The following is a 13337-nucleotide window of genomic DNA, read 5'->3' on the forward strand; positions in this document are numbered from 1 at the left end:
CAGGATCAGCTGAGGAACTGGCAAGGTGAGGTAGCTGTGGCTTGTTCTGCTTCTCTGATCTTCCAGCATTCACCTCAATACCTGGCCCTGGGTTTGTTTTTATTAATAAGAACTTTCAAGATTCATGCTACAAAGGTACACACCCATAACCTCAGGACTGGGGAGGCAGAGGCAGAGCAATCAAGATCAAAAGGAGGATCTGAGTTTAAGGCCAACCCTGAGCTGGACATGGTAGTATAACACCTTCAGTCCCAGCACTCTGGACGCAGAGGTGGATCTCTGTGAGTTCAAGACCAGCCTGATCTACATTGTGAGTTCCAGGACAATAGTGAGACCCCACCTCAAAAATAAATATAGATAGATAAATAACTATAACTCCAGTTCCAGGGGATCTGACACCCTCACACACACCCTCACACAACTTGCATGCAGGCAAAACACCCATACACATAAAATAAATAAATCTTTAAAAAAAAAAATTGAGCTGGAGTTGTGACTCAATGGAAGAGCAGGTGCTTAACTTGCACAAAGTCCTGAACTCAGTCCCCAGTACCAAGAATAAAAACAAGCAAGCAGGTCGATGTATTCAGGGCTCTCGCAAATCCAGAATACCTAGCCCATGAGAAGAGGCCCTGAGTTCAATCCCCAATGGGGGCGGATATTGAATCAGTAACTTCCTGCCTGGTGGCCAGCGGGAGAACAGGCTTAGTTAAGAGCCGAGAAGCCAATACTCTGGAATGCTTGTCAATAGCCCGCATCAAAGACCAGCCAGCCCCTTATCCAAGCAGCAGGCCTTGGCCTTGGGGACTTCCCAGGCATTCTCATTAGGTAGAGCAACAGCCTGCCCTTCCTCTTCCTGTCCATTTCAGACACTGCCAGTAGCCTGGAATTCCAGTTTCCCACAAGAAAATGGAGGCGTAGAGTTCAGAGTCTAGGGTGCTTAAGGCCCTTGAGTGAAAAAAAAAATAAGTTGTCCTTCCCTGCGCTAGACAATTCCCTCCAACTCAAATCCAACACACTTCAGAACAACCTGTCAAATACATATCAAGAACCTGACAAGACAGGCTGGGGAGGTGGCTCAGGAGTTTTGCGGCACAAGCCCCAGGGCCTGAGTTCAGAGCCCCACACCCACATGAACTGGGAGTGGCCGCACACCCTCACCTAGTGCTGTCACTGTCTGTCGGGGCAGACACAAGGATGGCTGCCACTTGTTGGCTGCCAGCTGACCTCTCTAGTTCAGTGAGACCTGGACTCAAGGGAATAAAGAGAAGTCTAATAAAGTATGCCTGTGAGCCTTCTCTGGCCTTTGAGAGGCATGCACACCGGACACCACACAAACACACACCCAAAAAAACAGAACTGACAGAAGCTAGGTATGGTAGGGTGGCTCACACCTGTAATTCCAGCCAGCACTCCAGTATGTGAACTGGGAGGATTACGTTCAAGGTTAGCCTGCGCTGCACAGTAAGTTAGAGGCCGGCCTGCCTAGGCTACAAGCAGGAACCTGTCTTTAAACCAAAAAAAAAAAAAAAAAAAAAAAAAAAAAGCTACCTTTTGCTAAACAGGATTTTCTCGGCATCATCATCAGGTGAAACTGGGGGTTCCTGTTGCTACTCATAACTCAGGCAGGCTAGGCTACGACGCGCTGCCTCCATGTGTACAGACACTAAGGGGTTAGCCACGGCCCAAGTGACAGCTGTAATGGCGTCTCAGCTTGAGGGAGAGCATCTGCCCCACGCGGGCACCTCCGCCACCTCTCTATGCTCAGCTCACCAACCCTGACCCACTTGTTCCCACCGGAGCAGTCCCTCAACTGCACATCCTGACACTGAGATTCCCTAGAGCCAAGGTGAGCAAAGCTGTTTCCGGCAGGCAGGCCCAGACACAGCATGGGGGGGGGGGGGGGGGGGGGTCAGGGGCTGCCACTGCAGGCACCTAAGGATGCTCTGTGCTGGGTAGGCTTAGCTTGCCACCATGTCACCATTCTAGAAAGCGAATGCATGGAAATTACATCCAGCACAGAGAGTTTTTTGTTTTGTTTTGTTTTTTAATATATTTTTAAAAATTGTGTGTGTGTGTGTGTGTATGCATGCATGCATGCATGCATGCATGCGCGCGCACGCGCACACACACACACACACATGCACCTGTGTTCTGGAGATCAAAGGAAAGCCAGCCAGGAGTCAGGGCTCTCTCTGCCTCTACCATGTGGGGCTGTATACGGAGCCGAGGCCAGGCCTAGCATCAAGGACTCACCACCTGCGCTGTGGTATTTGGACAGCCCTGCCAACGGAACATGAGCAAAGAGTGAGCATCCTGAGACACCTCCCCCCCCCCCCCCAACAGCCGACGACTTCCGAGGCTGGGCACCTGTCCTCATTCCCTACAAAGAGGTTAAAAGGGCATTTTATTATTTTAGCATGTCTTTACTTTCTGACTAGGTAGGAAAGGCAGGAAGACTGGATGGGCGGAAGAGTAGCCCCAAACAAACATCTGTACCCTCAGGCCTTTGTGAAGATAGGACAAGACCTGGAATATGCTAAGCACCCAGGACAGCATTAAAACACAAGCCATGAAATCTCTCCAGAGTCTGAGTGGCACCCTGTAAGTCGTGCCACAGTGAAGCCACAGGCCCTAAGAGCCTCAGGGAGCACACATGGGCTACAGTCACAGGCTCTCAGTGGTGGAGTCGTCCAAACAAGCTAGCGTTCTTCCAGTTATCAGTGTGACCTTGGCTACGGTATGGGCCTGGAGTTAGACCAAGGCCATCATAGGACCCTCCTACCTACCCAAGAGCTCAGGGAAGAGAGGCCCATTTAACCAGACTCTGGTCAGATGAACTGCATACGCAGATTTTTATTTTTCCAAAGAAACAATTAAGGGCTGTAGTGTGACTTGGCAGGAGGGTGCTCACCCACCATGTGTTAGAGTCCAAGTTCACAAGTGAAAAAAGAAGTCTGTTTTTGGGTGCGGGTGAATCAGAACTCACGAGGGATGGGATGACTCAAGGCCAACAGGATCAATTGCATTTCTTTGCATTTTTCTTGCAACACTATCTCAATATATAGTGGAGGCTAGCCTTGAACTTCCTGCCTAGCCCAGGCTAGCCTCAAATTCAAGATCCTCCCTATCTCAGCCGTCCAAATGCTGAAATCGCAGGCAATTTTTTTTCTTTTTCTTTTTTTTTTTTTCCGGAGCTAAGAACTGAACCCAGGGCCTTGCGCCTCCAAGCACTCTACTGCTGAGCTAAATCCCCAACCCCTAATTTTTTTTCTTTTAAGCACATGTAATTCCCCCCACTTAGGTGGAGGCAGGAGGATCAGGAGTTCAAGGTCATTCTCAGATGCATAGCAAGTCCAAGGTCAGCCTGGGCTACATAAGACACTGTCATCCCCAAAAAAGGTTAAGGCCACTTTGAGCCCCCTCCTCCACTGAGTAGTTACAAGTAAACAGACCCTGAAGCTATAGTTTACTTCTTTCGGTGGGTTATGACCTGAAAAGACCGACTTGAGAGAAGCCCCTCTGTGGGGATTAAAATCTCAATTCACACCTGTCTGTGCAACGTGATGATTGAAATGAGGCTAGGTAAGGCAAGACTTATGGGGAATGATCCGCCACAGCAAACCAGGTGGCCTCTCCTAGAATCCAGGTGATGGATGCAGTGGGTCCCCTGGCGCTGCCTTGGTGACCGGCAGTGCTTTTAACAAAAATCACCGGTACCATTTTACAAACACAACTTCTGCGCCCAGCCCTCACATTTGCTACAAAATAAAGACCGGCCAATGGCTTCCGCCCGATCAAATAGGAAAAATAAGAGGTTCAGGGCAATGGGGACCACAAAAGCCCCTCCAAGACCTACTACGCTCCGGAGTTCACACACATGCCAAGATCACCCCCGGCAGACACACAGGCTCTTCCTGCAACTCCCATACCCGTGTAGTCTGAGGCAGAGGTCACCAGGCAACCTGGCCTGCAGGATGAAGGGAGCTTCAGGCCATGTCGATCACACGCGCCAGGCCAGGGACAACAGCGGTGGCGGCGGCGGGAGGGGTCACCCCATTCCCACCCTCCCCCACCCCCGCCCCAGGGAGAAGCGCGGCCACCCGCACGGCCTTGGGCAAAAGCCTGCGCACAACACACAAGGGGACACGCCGCCTCCCCCCATCCGCCCCATTGTCCCTACTCGAATTTTAGGGAGTCGGGAACAAGTGCCCTCAGACAGGGGCCCCGGCCTGCGCCTGCGCGCACTACGCAGCCTCTCCAAGGGCGCCCCGGGAAGCGAGCGGAGGGAACGCGAGGCCTGTTTTGGCCGGGCCGCCCTGCAACCGGGGGCCCAGGAGACACTACAGCGTCCCTCTCCACCAGACCGAGTACCCTCGAAGCTCACCGGTGACCAGAAGGCTGGCGAAGAGGGCGAGAGCGTACATGGCGCCGCTGCACTCCGCAGGCTGCACTGCAGACCGTCAGCTGATCGGGCGGATATAAATCTATCCCTCGACCCCGCCGCAGACGCCAGCGCGCATGCGCGGGCCCCGCCCCAGCTGGGCGCAGCCTGACTCAGCGTCGTGCAGCGCGCCGCCGGCGGGGAGGGAGGGAGGGAGGGTGCGAGCGGGCCTGGGGAAGGGCTGGCCCGGCCAGGCGGGGGTGGCGCGGGCGAGGTGGTAAAAAGGAAAGCCTATCAGGTGTCTAAATCAAGGTCAGGAATTATACGGTATCTAACGTGTCTCTTTCCCTTTGCAAGGTGAGGAATCCAGCCCAGGGCCTCTTGCAGGCCCAACATCTTTTTAAGTCTCGCTATTTTTCCCCCTTTGGAGGACAGTATTTGCTTTTGAGACACGGTGTCACTGTGACCTTGTGTTGCCCAGGCAGACCTGGAATCCACAACTTCCTGCCTCAACCCCTCGGAGCAGGGTTTGGGGGGATTGATTTTGTTCGCAGTCCCGGGTATTGAACCCAAGGCCTTATACTTGCCAGCCAAATGTCCAACCTTTGAGCCGTACCCCTTCCTCCAGCCCACTCCTTAGTTTTTTATTTTGAAATAGGGGCTCACCAAATTCTCCAGGAAGGCCTTGAGCCTGTGATCCTTCTGCCTCAGCCTGCCTTGTATAGTGGTTGTTAGTTTTTTGAGACAGGGTCTCCTGTAATCCAAGGAGGTCTACAATTGGCTGTGGTGAAGATTCATGTATCCCAGGCCGACCTCGAACCTCATTGTGCAGCTGTCAGTCACCTCTAACTCCTGATCCACCCTGCCTTCACCTCCTGAGTGCTAGATCACAGGCACCACCATACTGGTTTGATTCGGTGCCCGGGACCAAACCCAGGGCTCCATGCATGCTCATCTGCTCCTCAAGCACTCTACCCACTGAGATACATCTCTAGCCCCCATTGACTGTGACTCTTCCCATTTTGACAGATGAGAATCAAGAACCAACAGGTGTGCTCACCTCGGCAGCACATAGACAAAAAATAAATAAATAAATAATGGACCGACACAGAGAAGATCAGCATGGCCCCTGCACAAGGATGGCACGCAAATTCTCGAAGCGTTCCGTATTAATAGAGAAAGAACAGGCAGGTCACAGACTTGCCAAAGTCGGTAGACTCAGGATTCAAGTTCACCTCCTCCCATTCTGCAGTTGTCAATCAATCCAGACTCAGAAAACGGCAAACAAAAGAAGCCTTTATAGGTGATCTTGAGGACTACAGATTGCAGGATAGACTCCAAAGTCTCTGAATCAGTGTTCAAGAGAAGGCAGGGAGGAAGTCTGAACGTGTAAGCAGTAAAATGAGTGCATGCATGCATGCATGAATGAATGAATGAATGAATGAATGAAAAAATAAATAAAAATTTATTTTCAGGAAACCTGTGTGGCTAGGAGAAAGAACAGATGCCACAGAACAGGGACTCATGCCTGATGGAAGAAGAAAACAAGAATGCATGCCGGGTGTGGCACCCCGTGCGTGTGGTCCCAGCATTGGGAGGCTGAGGCAGGGTCTCTCAGGAAATAAATAAGATTATAAAAATTGGTTTGGGGTAGTGGTAGGAACAATCAGCTGTTAAGAATACTTGCTCCTCTTTCAGAAGACTGGCATTTAGTTCCCGGCACCGATGGTGAGGTGGGGGCGGGGGGGACGGATGACGGACACGGGGTGTGTCACAACCACTTGAAACTCCAACTCCAGGAAGATCTGACACCTCTTGGTACACCTGCACTCATATACACATCCCACCCGCAGACACATACACACAATTAGCAATGAAATCGATTTTTAAATTGTTTTATTATTAGGCTGATGAGGTGGGGGTGGGGGTGGCGCACGCCTTTAGTCCCAGCACTCGGGACGCAGGGGCAGGCGGATCTCTGTGAGTTCAAAGCCATCGTGGTCTACAGAGTGAGTTCGAGGTCAGCCAGAGCTATACAGTGAGCTCCTGTCTCAAAAACAAAACAAAGTCACTCCCAAGCCGGCATGGCAGATGATGCCTATGATCCCAGCACTTGGGAGACTGAGGCAGGAGGATCTAGAGTTCCAGGCCAACCTGGGCTACAGGGTTTTGAGATCCTGTTTCAAAAAACCAAAACCAAAAAAGAAGAAGCCAGGCACAGTGGCTCAAGCCTGTATTCCCAGGCTAGAGATAGGAGGACCATCATATGCAGGCTAGCCTGAGCTAGGGAGTAAATTCATGAAAATAGAGAGAGACCCTTGGGTCAAAAGAACAAAGAAGGGGTGGTGTTGATGGGGGATCTATAGGCAGGTAATGGCTGCTGGGTGAGGGGAGACATTTTCTTCACCCATGCTCCTCATGAAACTCGGGGTCGCATACACATACACACGAAAGCATGGAAGGGGACTAGCTGAGAAGAAAAGATCATCAAGGATGGGGACAAGACAGAGGGTGAATATGACCAAATGCATTATACACAAGCATGGAAATGTCGTAATGAAACTCATTATTATCGTTAATGTAGTCTGATAGCATTTTGTTAAAGAACGATGGGCCGGGCAAGATGGCCTCAGTGGGTCCAGTCGCTTGCAGCCAACCCTGAAAACCTGAGTTCCATCACTGGGACCCAGAGGATAAAAGAGGAAATCAACTCCTGCACGCTGTCCTCTGATCTCACTTACCACCGTGACACAAGTGTGTCTACACACACACACACAAATAATATAATAAGTAAATGTAATTTTTCAAAAGCGTAAAAAGGTGGAAGTTACAGCCACTAGAAAAGGGAACAGGAAATGAGCCAGAATTGGAGAAACCCACTGAGGATTATAGTAGCAGAAGCCGCCCCACCCTACCCAGCCCTCTCCACCACATTCCAGCCCAGGTAAGGAAAGTCAAGGTGGACAATAAACCCACTCACAGCTTTTCTGCAACTGACCCTGGGGCTGAGCAGAATGAGAAACACGAACCCAGGAACAGTACCAGCTCACCCCCAGGCAACGTGAGGAACTGACTCCCAGCACGTTGGCACGGGCCCTTCGAGGTTATCATTGTACCAAAGGGGAAAAGAAGGCCTGGGGAGAAAGAGGCAGGCACACAGATCTCACAGCGCTTGGGGCAACAACAGTCTTGTCTGGAAGCAGGTCTCCTGACCGAGGAGACCTGACTCAGGATCCCAGCCTTCTTCCAACCGCCTGGCCTGCGATCTGCTCTCCCTCCTGCAGACACACAGGCCCCTGAACTCTCCTCTCCAGTTCCTGCTAGCAGCTCCCACTTCCCCTGGGGAGCCAAGTGGGGAAGTGGGCGATGAGCAGGACTCTGAGGAGCTGAAGAGAGCTGGCAGATTGGCTCCACAGAACGTGGTGGCTCCATGCTGTATAGACAAGAGAGCCAGACTGTTCAAGGTCATTCTCTGCTACACACCAAGTTGGAGAGCAGCCTAGGATACAGGAGACGACTTCTCAAGAAAGATGTGCGTGTGTGTGTGTGTGTGTGTGTGTGTGTGTGTGTGTGTGTGTATGTGTGTGTGTGTGTGTATGTGCACACAATGAATGGATTATCACTTTTTTTCTTTTTTTTTTTTTTGCCCAATCAGTGGGTACCTAAATCCTCTATAAAAGCCCTCTTAGAGCCAGGCATGGTGACACACATCTTTAAGCCCAGAACTTGGGAGGTGGAGACAGGAGGATCAGGAGTCCAAAGTCTCAAAGGTGAGAGGGAGCACTGAAATGGCCTAATGAGTGTTTGTCCCAAGCTTGATGACCTAATTCAATTCCCAGAGCCCATGGTGGAAGGAAAAAAAAAATTGATTCTCAAAAGTTGTGTTCTGACTTCCACAGGAATATGGCATTTGTGTGAACACACACACACACACTCTCTCTCTCTCTCTCTCTCTCTCTCTCTCTCTCTCTCTCTCTCTCTCTCGATAAATATACTTAATGTAATGAATATTTTAATTTAAAAAAAATGGGGCCAGCAAGATGAGTCAGTCAGTTATAGCTCACCAACAATAGCTAACCAGAGTTCAAGACGAAAGGTGAAAACCAACCCATAAAACTGTCCTCTTGACCTCCACAAACACCATGGCATGCACCTTTCCCCATCCATCAGACACACAACAATTAAAAAATAAAAATTTAAGCCTCAAAATAGTAAGTTAAGTAAATAAATGAAGAATCCTCTCAATCTGTGCATAGGCATTAAGAGCTATGAAGCCCTTGGGGCTTTTTGCCTGGTCATACTGTTCTAGGAAGCCCCAGGAAAGCATTTATTAGAAATGTTCACAAAGGGTTCCTTATGAGAGGCATGGAACCCGGAAAGATCCCAATGGCTGAAGGGTGCTGGGGTGGTACGGAAACTGGGCTGGTGAGAATAATGTGCAGAAACAGACTTCAAGAGGGAGGCACAAGTAGCAAGACCAGTGTGCAGCCAACCTGCAAGATAATCAGGATCCAAGAACGGCTAGCAGAGCAGGACCCCAAAGTTCTATGTTAGAGTCAAGCCCTTCCAGACTTCCCAGGGTGCCCAGCAGCATTGGCCTCCCCCAATCCCGAAGCCTCACAATGAGTGAGGTACCACACCATATTCTCTTCTGTGACACATCGAATTTTGGGTCTGTGAGATAGGCTCTCCTTACGTAGCCCAGGCTAGCCCAGAATTTGTCGACCTCCTGTTTCTGTTCTTCAAGTGCTCGGACCATGGGTGGGTAAAACCATGTTCAGTGAGGAGAGGAACCAAGACCTGGAAGTGGAGAGCACACTGACTTTGCTACATTAACTCATACTCTATCACATCTAGATGTCCACGTGGCTTAGGATTACGAGGAAAACGTAGATTAATACATGCGCAAGAAAATGTAAATGTAAAAAGAAAACACTCCTACCTCCATCTCCTGGAAGCTACAGTTTTCAGGGAACTGAAAAAATATCTTGCCCAAGAACCATGAGCCACACTGGCAGCAGAGTTCCTGATGGCTTTGGTTTTTTGTTGTTTGGTTGTTTGGTTGGTTGGTTTTTTTGAGACAGGGTTCCTCTGTATAAGAGCTCTGGATGTCCTGGATCTTGCTCTGTAGATCAGGCTGGCCTCGAACTCACAGAGATCCGCCTGCCTCTGCCTCCCAAGTGCTGGGATTAAAGGCGTGCGCCACCACCGTCCAGCGGGCTTAGCCATCTCAAGGACAGCTCTTCCTATTAAACACTGGACAAGCACCCCAACCCCGGGCAAGCACCCTACAGCCTCCAGCGCCTGATTTTTCTGCCTGCACCCAACTTTGCCTGGAATGCTAGCTCATCAACAACTCCTTATGGTAGCAAGCAGCTGTGGTACCTCCTCATGGCTACTCCCATTTTCATTCACCTCTGCTCCTCGAACTTGACAGTCAGCCATCATCAGAACCCCCTTTAGCTCCAAACAGGAGCACCTACAATAAAACTACATTTCCCATCCTCCCTTGCGGCCACAAGCCTTCATTCATTCTGGTCAAAGACTCAGGAGAACAAATGTTCATTTTGAGATGTCATAGTACTGTTCTGAATGGGAAGGAAGGGATTCAATACTTAACAACCGACCCAGCCAGGCTTAAAAACTATTTGTTTTATCTTCTTTATATCGTTATCTCCCTTTCTGGTCCTTGTTGCTTTGCTTTGGTTTAGTGTTTTTTGTGTTGTTTTGTGAGAGTCTCATGCAGCCCAGGCTTGCTCCAAACTTGCTGCGTAGCTGAGGATGACCCTTGGATCCTCTACCTCCACCATCCCAGTGTATGTAGTGTATGCAGTGTATGCAGTGTTGGGGATCAAACCCAAGGGCCTCTAGCATGCTAGGTAAGCATTCTATCCATTGAGTTACATCATCAGCCCAGAGGTTTGGCTTGACTTGGCTTGGAACAGGAGCCTGCTAGGTAGCCCTGGTTGGCCTAAAACCTGTTATGTAGCTAGATGTGGTGGCCCACACCTTTAATCCCAGCACCCACGAGGCAGAGGTAGAGGATCTCTGTGAATTCTAGGCCAGCCTAGTCAATATAGTAAGTTCCAGTCCAGATAGGGCTACGTATGGAGATACTGTCTCAGATAAAACAAAAAAACTGCTATGTAGCCCAAGTTGACTTTGAACTTTCACGGCTCCTTCTTGCCTTTACCTCCCAAGTGCTAGGATAACTCTTTCCCTCTTAGTACTTGAACCCAGGACCTCACACATGCTGGACAAGTGTTCTACCACTGAGCTACATCCTCAGCCAGGGAAACCTTTTCTGTGCTTCAGGAAAGTTTCCTGTTTCTTATTAACATTTATATTTTGTTGTTATGATACACAACACATTTATTGGACACCAACTATATATGGGGGCAATGTGCTAGGGGCAGAGTGGAAATGTCACACAAGGAGGCTTCCCTTATCCTACCACTCTGGGAAGCCAGCACCCAGCAGGCCCTCAGCTCCATCCATCCCTGACACACAGGTCCCATTTGGCTCTTAAGGCCCTGTAGTTCCAGGATGTTGCTCTGTCACCGTGTATTACGTTGGTCTGCCAAGTCTACTCACTGCTGCTCCCCTGAGAACATGCACTAAGAGCTACGGGCAGGGCGGGGTGCAGAAGCAGCTGGTACAAAGCAGGCAAGGGCTGCTGAGTCACCCCTGAGAGCTGGCAGGTCAGGGAGGTCAGAAGAAGCTGGTGTGTATTGACGGAACAGCGTCCATGCTTGAGCGCAGCCTTCAAGTGGGGCACAGGCCTCTGTCTACCTGCACCTGTCAGGAGAACCTTCGTTCCTTGGAGAGGGAGTGTGACTTTGCCACCTTAGCCCACAGATAAAGACAGGGACCAACTCCAACAATTGCACTCACTACCTCCATCTCAGGAGTCTGTGTGAGTTTCCTGCTTCTTACCTGGGAAGCTCCAGCTCCCCTCAAGCCTCAAGTTTCCGTTCTTCCTCCCGAGTGAGCCCCTTGCTTTCAGAAACTTGGCCCTGGGTGGAGCTCATGGGATGAAGGAAGACCCAGATGAGAAGAGATCAAATAGTTCCTGAACCTGGAAGAATTGGGAGGAGAACAGGACTCTGTCCAGATGCTTCTGGGACACAGCCTCGGAAGTATGGGGCTTCCCGGGTGCTTAGAAGTTGGGAAGATGGGAGAAAAGAACCAAAGAGGTAAACTGATAATGTGTGTGGTGATGCATGCTTGTAATCCCAGCACTCCAGTTGCGGAGACAGGAGGATCAGGAGTTCAATGTCAACCCAGACTACAGGAGAACTTGTCTAAAATAAATAAACAAACTTGAGAAAGTTAAATCTGCAATCTATACTAAGCCATTGTTTTGACTAAGCCTCAGCATTGGGGAATACCAAGCTCAAGTTCCACGTCATCCACTCAAACCAACTTATCTGCCGTATCAGACAAGAAAGCAGGAGAAATCTGGGACAGAGGCATGTCCCATGGGGACTAGTTTGAGTCAGCGAGATACTGAACTTCCTTCTACCTTAATCTTTGTTCCAAAGAAGCAACTCATTGGACAGTGGCGCCCCGGTAATTCCAGCTACTCAGGAAGCTGAGGCAGGGCAATTGCTTAAACCCAGGAAGTCAAGCCAGTCTGGGCAACATAGCAAGACCCCATCTCTTAAAAATAAATACAAAATAAAATAAAATAGTAACCGAAAGTTCCTTTTTCTCTCTCTCCCTTAAAACTATTTTGGATCATTTCCTGCATGTGTATAATGTATTTTGATCATATTTTTTGCTCTCCTATCTTGTCCCCCTTCCCAGCTAGTCTTCTTTCTTTCTTTTTTTCTTTTTTCATTTTTATTTATTTTTTTTCTATTATCAGCTTGATACAGTATAAATTCTTATCCTAATAGTGAAATGTTTCGCTGAGGCTTACCCAGCGATTGAGTAAAACCAAAACTTTATAAGCCACAGTCATCCTAGGGTCCCCCCTGCTATATAGCCTCCCTGGTTCTGTGGGTTGCAGTCTGATTGTTCTTTGCTTTATATCTAGAATCCACTTATGAGTGAGTACATACCATGTTTGTTCTTCTGGGTGTGGGTTACCTCACTCAGGATGATATTTTCTAGTTCCATTCATTTGCCTGCAAATTTCATGCTGTCATTGTTTTTCTCTGCTGAGTAGTACTCTATTGTGTACATGTACCACCTTTTCTTAATCCATTCTTCAGTTGACGGGCATCTAGGTTGTTTCCAGGTTCTGGCTATTACAAATAATGGCTAGTCTCCTTTCTAATTTCGTGGCTTTTGTGTGTATGTGTGTGTGAGCCAGTATGTTTCATCAGGCTTGCTTACAGGAGCAAGGGTCAAGGGTTATTTATAGGAGCATGGGCATCCTACTAGTGTCTCTTGCTGTCCCCACAACCATTAATGGCCTATAAATCCTCAGGGAGGAGCGGGGCCTTCTGAGTTCCCCACCCCCCAGTTAGTTATCATGTTTATTTATCACCTTCCCATCCCCACTTGAGAAGGAAAACAATTGAACCTACCTATTCTCTTTTTCTTCTTGGTCTCTGCTCTGGTCAATCCTTCTCTACCTGTAAAACCAGCCACCTTTGCTCAGCCTGTAAGGACACTTATTCCAATTTAAAGGCCAAAGCATTGCCCAAAGGTAGAGTCAGAAATAAAGCCATGAGATCTTTGAATTAAGCCCAGCACGGCGGCTCACACTTGCAATCCCTGCACTTGAGGAGCAGAGGCAAGAGCTTCCAGGCAAGTTCAAGGCCAGCCTGAGCTACATAATAGATTCCAGGCCAGTCTAGGCAAAAAGTAAGATCCTGTATTAAAAAAAAAAAAAAAAAAAAAAAAAAAAAAAAAAAAAGACGAAACAAAGGTTGGGAATGAAGCTCAGTTGGTACCACGTTTGTGCCAAACATGCGCAAGGTCCTGGGTTCAAGCCTCAGCA

At 49.1% G+C, this 13337-nt stretch overlaps 1 protein-coding gene and 1 non-coding gene across 2 annotated transcripts in view; one reads left to right on the top strand and one right to left on the bottom strand.

Moving 5' to 3' along the window:
• The window catches only part of Psap (prosaposin), a 32878-nt gene extending 28366 nt beyond the window's left edge, over positions 1-4512 (bottom strand). Inside the window, exon 1 of the mRNA XM_059281601.1 lies at positions 4388-4512. Within this exon, the coding sequence (XP_059137584.1) occupies positions 4388-4427 (40 nt within the window). The 5' untranslated portion in view covers positions 4428-4512. The remainder of the gene's footprint in view (positions 1-4387) is intronic.
• Positions 4513-5455: 943 nt separating this feature from the next.
• On the top strand, positions 5456-5558 carry LOC131894016 (U6 spliceosomal RNA). Its single transcript, XR_009374805.1, has one exon. It is a non-coding gene; the product is annotated as a U6 spliceosomal RNA (small nuclear RNA).
• Positions 5559-13337: the final 7779 nt, after the last annotated feature.

Source organism: Peromyscus eremicus, chromosome 16_21 (genome assembly GCF_949786415.1).
Source record: "Peromyscus eremicus chromosome 16_21, PerEre_H2_v1, whole genome shotgun sequence".
Classification (NCBI taxonomy): Eukaryota; Metazoa; Chordata; class Mammalia; order Rodentia; family Cricetidae; genus Peromyscus; species Peromyscus eremicus.